Raw genomic sequence first — 7,477 nt, forward strand, 5'->3', positions numbered from 1 at the left:
AAATGTCAAACTATACATATAAAAAAGGCAATGGGTTTTGGTCCTGGAGGTTTTAAAAAACAAAATTCATTTAAATAAAGAAAATTTAAATGGCCGTATAAAATCATTTTAAAAAATCAAAATAATGAAACTAATTAATTGCTAAAAAATTAGTAATTATAATCTAGCATTTAAGAAAAAATTGTTCCAACAATAATTCTTAGAAAGCATCTCTATTCAACATATTTTACTGTTTTCCCCCCTCAAAATTGTTGTTCTGAAATGATACAAAATGTATTATTGAATTTTAAAATATATAATCTCATTCTCATTTTTGTTACATAAAAACAGAAATTGACAGATGAAAATACACTCTTTCTCCAAAAATTATGTAAATTGGGATATAATATGATTTTTTATAATTACTTCAGTGAAACTACTAAAATTACAAGAGTAAAAGGCATAACGTTAGTATAATATTGGAACAAATCAAGGTTTAAGATAGGATAAAGATTACATTCTCTCTCTACATACTTGCCATTCTCGTCCCTACACTAGCAGACTCTCTTAAAGATAATATTCCACAGGCTTTTTTATGCAAATTATTTTGTGTTCAGCCAATATTTCTAACAAATCAATTTTCATGAGATAATTAAAAAAAATTACAGAGAATTTAGCTTAGCATTAATGTATGTTTTAAATATGTCCGAAATTACAATTGAAAATAAAATTAAAAAGAAAAAGGGAAACAAAACAAGAGTAAATAAAATCATCATTAATTCACACGCAAAATAAATAACGTGATGAATACGCTCGGATAAAGTCACGTGACTGTGGGACCCCACGAACCAGACAGCCGGACTAAAGCTCCTCTTTGTTTCTGTTTATGAGAAGTTTTGCCACGCGTAGCTAACACGCGTGGTCAAGCATTTCTCTCTCCACGACATAAAAATAAAATAAAAAAGTGAAAAAAATGAAAAAGAAGACCCACACATATTGTCCGTTGTTCAAAGTAATCGATTGGATCAATCAATCTCTTTCCTCTTCACCAATATGCGAGAAAAAACGAAAGTCTTTGCAGATAGAGAGAGAGAGCCGCACAGACAGAAAAATTAGATATGCATATGAAGATAGCAAAACGATAGCGTTTCATTAACCTAACCCTGAGTCCTGACCATAATTTCTTTCCTTTTTTTTCGTTTTTCCTTTTTAAAATCTTGAAGAAAAAGAAACCCTAGATCTTCAAATTTATCTTCCTACTCACATTTTTTGTCGAGGAAATTTCTTTGCAATTTTTATCGGTTGTCGGTGCGGTTGATTCGCTGCAGACTGTCGTGTTTTTTTTATAGCTTTTTAAACTTTCATCTTTCGATAATTTCAGTTTTTAGTTAGGGTTCTGCAATAGGGCTAGGGTTTCAAACGCAATTGTATCGATGGAGCCACGTGTCGGGAACAAATTTCGGTTGGGTCGGAAGATCGGAAGCGGGTCGTTTGGAGAGATCTATCTTGGTTTGTTCAATTCGTCGTTGTAATTTGGCTTTTTCTATCTGTATGCTCTTTTTAATGGATTTGATGTGTGTTGTTGTTGCTTAATGTAATTGGTGATTGAATTGTTTGTGTTAGGCACTAATATTCAGACAAATGAAGAGGTCGCCATTAAGCTTGTGAGTCTTCTTCGCTTCAATTTTATGAATATCTTCTATCTTCAATTTTATGAATATCTTCTATCTTCTATCTTCAATTTTATGAATATCTTCAATTTTATGAATATCTTCAATTTTATGAATATCTTCAATTTCATGAATATCTTCAATTTCATGAATATCTTCAATTTCATGAAGTTGTTTTGTGCTTCATGATTTTTAGTCATTTTCTAACACCCTAATGCATTGCCTGTTTTGATTAGAAACACTCATTTAACCTCATTTTATCAATGGGTTTATAGAACTGTTGGGGTTGTAGACATATCCTTTAATTGGCAATGCAGAGGGTTGGCTTATTGCACATTGTTGAATTTGAGATTTGCAAGTGGGTTACAATCTTAAAAACTGAAGGCTGCTTCAAATTTGGAAGAAAATGTGCTGGGTCTAGCAGGAACTAATTTGGAAATTTTGGCTAATTTTTGCATGGAGTCCGTTCCACAATTGTCTTTTACAATATGTTATTTTATTTTCAACACATCCCCAATGTTAGGAATTTCCAGGTGCACTTGATAATTTTAATTTGACTTGGTGAGTAATATTCTATTGAAATTGACTATATTTGAATTGGAACCTCGGTAGTTCGGCACTCACTTGAATTCTTCTCCTCCTCTTTAAGCCTTGCTGAAAGAAATAGTCATGAGGTGTCTGTATGCAGAATGTGGAGTTGATTATTCAAACAAGTGATTTTCCTTTTTTGTTTTTGTTGGACTTATCAGTTGTGTTGTTAATATAAAGTTTCTTGTTTTTTAAACAATTAAATGGTGAAAGGTCCTATAAAAAAGAATAAAAAAATAAGAAAGGGAAACAAATGAAAAAAGAAAACTATTAATTGGTTAAGAGTGCTAAAAGTCCAAAGTTTATCTTGAAATGCTTGGGGAGTCTTCTTGACCCAATGGTGAATATAATATTGTGCAAAAAGATGTATATTATCAATTGTTAATAAAGATGTTCTGATGTCACAATATAGATTGAAAGGGTGCTTAGAGGAAGTCGTTTATACTTTTCGGTTTTTTAAAATTTGAGTAAAATATCCCTGCCTCATTGTTATGCCCATTTTGTAAAGGATTTACTGGGAAAAAAATGTTATGGGATGGCTGGTGAATTGTTTTGGTGTTTTTTGTAGCGACTTTTTTGCTATATTTGATTATTTGGGTGACAACAGTAGGGATTCCTTGATCCTTGTGTCTTGTGGTCACATATTTTTCCTGCATGTATGATTAAGTAAAATTTTCTGCATTCATATATTTTATTATGTAATTTTGTGCAGTAATGGTTCTTTACTATGTGCGTAGCAACTTGACATATACTCTTTATGTTAGATATATTTTGTTGTGTTCATGATTCTTATTATGTGGGGAGCAACTTGACAAATACTCTTAATGCTAGAGTTGGTTTTTATTCTATCATGTTGCTTATAGCTCAGAAGCTTTTTAGCCTAGTTAAGTTTGGTGTGATTGATTATAATCTTTTTTACAATGATGACTGGATTTCCTTGTGATATCATGTTTGTGTCTGGTTGGACTTTGGCGTTGACCTTATTTGTTAATCATTGCTTTTCTATAATGAATTCTTTTGGATGTATGAGATACTAACTGTTTTCAGTGTTCAGGAAAATGTCAAGACAAAGCATCCGCAGTTGTTATATGAATCCAAATTATACAGAATACTACAGGGAGGAAGTATGAGATCCTGAATTTTAAGCCTATATTAATTTCATAGAGTTTGAAATATGATTAAAAGCTATTGTTGCTTGATATATTAACATATTTTTTCATTTGTCTGATTACTCGTTTTCCTTTTTCTCTATTTCTGGTAGCTGGGATCCCAAATGTGAGATGGTTTGGAGTGGAAGGAGACTATAATGTTCTGGTGATGGATTTACTTGGACCTAGTCTTGAAGATCTATTTAATTTCTGCAGCAGGAAACTTTCTTTGAAGACAGTTCTTATGCTTGCAGATCAAATGGTAGATTCCATTTGATTATAATACATGTACATAAGTAGCTAGTATGAATGGTTTTCTGAAAATCAATGACTTATGGTAATCCTGTTGATAATTCAGATCAATCGTGTGGAGTTTGTTCATTCAAAATCATTTTTACATCGAGATATTAAGCCAGATAATTTTCTAATGGGCTTAGGAAGGCGTGCAAATCAGGTTTTAATTTAAAATGAATATTTGAGTTCTGATTTTTCAGTATTAGTATATACAATATATGTTGGTTCTGATTCACTTGTGAATATAGGTCTATATCATTGACTTTGGTCTGGCTAAGAAGTATAGAGATACGTCAACGCATCAGCACATTCCGTACAGGTGAGATGATGCATGTGTTTGTTTTTTGATGAATGTGCCCTTGAATGTTATGTGAAGCAAAGCTTTAAGCAATTGTGCATAAATTGGGTGGTTTTTAAAATATTTTGTGAAGGAATATTATATTTTATTGTTATGGTCGATGAAGCTGGATTTGTAAACTTTTAGCTGCTTCAGCTGAGTTGCTGGTAAATTCTCATCCCTTAACATCAATTTTATTGTTATGATGTTGATGTCAATACTCCTAATAATGACGCATTTTGCTAGCCTGGCTTTTTATCACTTTAGGCTGTTTGTCTTGTTTGTCCGTTTTATTCGGTGGATGATTTGCTGTTACTTTGGTAAGCCAATTCTTGATCATGATTGGTCATGAACACTGCAGGGAAAACAAGAATTTAACTGGAACTGCAAGATATGCAAGCATGAATACTCATCTTGGGATTGGTATGCTTTCTCTCCCTGCATTTGTTCTTATCTATATGTGGGATCTTCCCCTTAGATATTGTCTCTTGCTTGTATTATATTGAGTTTTTGTTTCCTGTGCCTTGGATTGTATAGAGCAAAGCCGGAGGGATGATCTAGAGTCTCTTGGTTATGTCCTTATGTACTTTTTAAGAGGAAGGTGATTGTTTTGACCTGCCCTAGCTTTCTTATTTTATATGCTTTCTTGATTGATGTTCTTAGTGATGCCTCCTTTTTCTTTGTAGTCTTCCATGGCAGGGACTGAAAGCAGGAACTAAGAAACAGAAGTATGAGAAAATTAGTGAGAAGAAGGTTTCTACTTCAATTGAAGTAAGTTATTTCTGAAACTGCTGTTGCATGCATACTCATCCTATATGGAAAGGGTAATAAAAGATCTCTTGCTTTTCAGGCCTTATGTCGGGGTTATCCAACAGAATTTGCATCGTACTTCCATTACTGTCGTTCACTTCGATTTGATGATAAGCCAGATTATGCCTATCTGAAAAGAATTTTCCGTGACCTCTTCATTCGAGAAGGTTTGAGTTAATTGTATATTATGTTATTAATATCCTTTTAGGCACTTTTGGGCTTCATGATTGCCATGCCTTTGCATATATATTAGATTTATAGTGTTCATTGATGTTTCATCTTTTCATTGTATCCATTAATCATTGCTTCAGGCTTCCAGTTTGACTATGTATTTGACTGGACCATTTTAAAGTATCAGCAATCACAGCTGGCTACACCTCCAGCCCGAGCCCTTGTAAGTCTTTTTAGCCTGTCGTGTATGATTGGCTTTGTTTTGGATATGTTTGTATAATGCTTGTTTTCGTTAGGTCCCTGGTGCTGGAACTAGTGGTGCACCTCCTGCTATAGCTAGTGGAGACAGACAAACAGGAGGTAATTGATGAAAAATATCTTTGTCATTGTTTTTATTATCTTAGGCAATTGAAGACAATATCTTTGTCATTCTTTTTACCATCTTCATCATTAGTTTTCTAGTGAACGTATTATTGGAGTAACTTTTCACTTGCTTTCTCTTTATGGTTGTCCTCAACTCATTTGTTTTCGTAAACAACTGTTTCTCTAGGAGTTCAATTGCTTTCTGTCTTCCTTTGATGTTGTCATCAACTCCTTTGTTTTGTTCTATTGTTTTAGTTTTTAATGTTTTATACAATTTTGTTTCCAAATATTTTCCTCCTTAATTAGTTTTCTTTACTTATTTTTAAATCCGTAGCCTTTTTGGTCTTTTAATATGTATCCTTGTTGCAGGTGGGGAAGAAGGTCGACCAGCTGGTTTATCTTCAATGGATTCTTCTCGGAGGAGAATGTCAGGACCAGTTATAAACTCTGGAAGTTTTTCGAAGCAAAAGAGTCCAGTTGTAAATGAACCTACAATGACTAAAGACACAATGGTAAGTAATTCGTACTACCTTTTTTGTCCTTTTTCCCCCCGTTCCGGTGTGTGTGTGTGCATGCATGCCCTTGCTATTTAGTTCTTCGCTAGTATTCTTTTCCTGAATGTTTCAAATGCTTTTTTGGCTTGATTTTATGATAAATTGTTGCTTTATATATGCTTTTCATTTGAAATCAGTATGTGATTGGTGGATGCTCTACAGATTTAATGAATGGTATCTGTCCCCACCACCCCCAAAAAACACAAAATCATCTCTTTATCCCGTGTCCTTGATAAAATTGCTTCATAAATTCCAAAACTGTTAATTTTTTTTTGGGTGTTAAACATGCATTATGCTTGGAGCATGCAGTTATCTAGCTCCAACTTCTTGGGGCGCTCAGGTGGTGGATCCTCAAGGCGAGCTGCTGCTGTTTCTAGCAGCCGAGATGCATTTGTTGGTAGTGAGACTGAACCCCAACGCTCGCGCACAACTGAGGCTAGTCCTGGAGCAATGCATAGAATTTCTAGTGGGCCAAGAGGTTCTCCGATAGGATCATCAGATCCCAAGCGCTCATCGTCAGGGAGAAATACCACTCACATCAAGACCTATGAGACTACACTTAAGGGTATTGAAAGCCTGCATTTCGACACTGATGAGAGGGTTCATTATTAGAGGCTTGCCATCCTTGGTGCATTGTTGTAAGTCATGAACTGGTTGGTGTGATGTTACACTTGCAGTAGAATAGGTTGTTCTCTTGGAGTTGTGAAGAAAAGTTGTGACATGAAGCCCGGGCAAATCAGGATATTTGGCTTTTGCACAGTTGATCATTTGGAAAACAAGTTTGAAAAGCTGAACTTTTAAGTGCACAAATTGAGTCAAAGGCAAGGCTCTGTCCGTACAGCTGGGTGTCTTTTTACTATTCTTTTCCGTTGATTCAACAGTCAACCCGTATTTCTGTGGTCAGCTGTTCATTTTAAGCTTTTGATTTTTCATGTTTGAACTCAAAACAGGTTTATAACTTCTTGGCCATGTAAGTCGGCCGCTGTATTGATGTCTTCATTTAGTTTTTAAGTTCTAATATTACTGGCGGATATAGAAAACTCGTAAGGAGGGGGAAAAAATGGTGATTTAAAAGATCAATAATTAAGTTAACAAAAGCATCAGCATTAGGATCGACGGTGCAGAAGCGTTCACCAAGTGAATGGAGTTTATGATGAAAAGTTCGCAGGACCCGTATACTGTTCAGCTCGTTAAAATAAAAAAAATGAATAATTGCATAGAGTGATCAGTTTCTGCAAAATGAACGTTTTATTCACGTCCTTTTGGCAAAAAGAACATTTTAATTTTTTTGAAATTTCAACTTAAATTGAAAACTTTCAGCCATTGCTATTTTTACTACTGTTCATTGCGTCGGTTCAACAGTCAACCCTTTTGTCTGTGGTCAGCTGTTCGTTTTAAGCTTCTGATTTTTCATGATTGAACATAAGGCAGGTTTATAACTTATTGGCCACGCAAATCGGCCGCTGTATTGATGTTTCTCTTTAGTTTTTAAGTTCTAATATTACTTGCGGGAGTAGACAAGTCTTGAGGAGATAAAAGATCAGAGGGAAACTAAGAAAAACA

At 34.4% G+C, this 7,477-nt stretch overlaps 1 protein-coding gene across 1 annotated transcript; it reads left to right on the forward strand.

Annotated features, from left to right (window-relative positions):
- Nucleotides 1-988: 988 nt before the first annotated feature.
- LOC102618517 (casein kinase 1-like protein 1) lies at nucleotides 989-6,901 on the forward strand. The gene is made up of 14 exons (XM_006475421.4): nucleotides 989-1,488; nucleotides 1,603-1,643; nucleotides 3,292-3,361; nucleotides 3,499-3,647; nucleotides 3,744-3,839; nucleotides 3,928-3,998; nucleotides 4,378-4,439; nucleotides 4,554-4,617; nucleotides 4,703-4,787; nucleotides 4,867-4,993; nucleotides 5,138-5,220; nucleotides 5,294-5,357; nucleotides 5,730-5,872; nucleotides 6,224-6,901. The coding sequence occupies exons 1-14, from the start codon at nucleotides 1,413-1,415 to the stop codon at nucleotides 6,524-6,526; spliced, it is 1,434 nt and encodes a 477-aa protein (XP_006475484.1). The 5' UTR covers nucleotides 989-1,412; the 3' UTR covers nucleotides 6,527-6,901.
- Nucleotides 6,902-7,477: the final 576 nt, after the last annotated feature.

This window comes from Citrus sinensis, chromosome 1 (genome assembly GCF_022201045.2).
Source record: "Citrus sinensis cultivar Valencia sweet orange chromosome 1, DVS_A1.0, whole genome shotgun sequence".
In the NCBI taxonomy this organism is placed as follows: domain Eukaryota; kingdom Viridiplantae; phylum Streptophyta; class Magnoliopsida; order Sapindales; family Rutaceae; genus Citrus; species Citrus sinensis.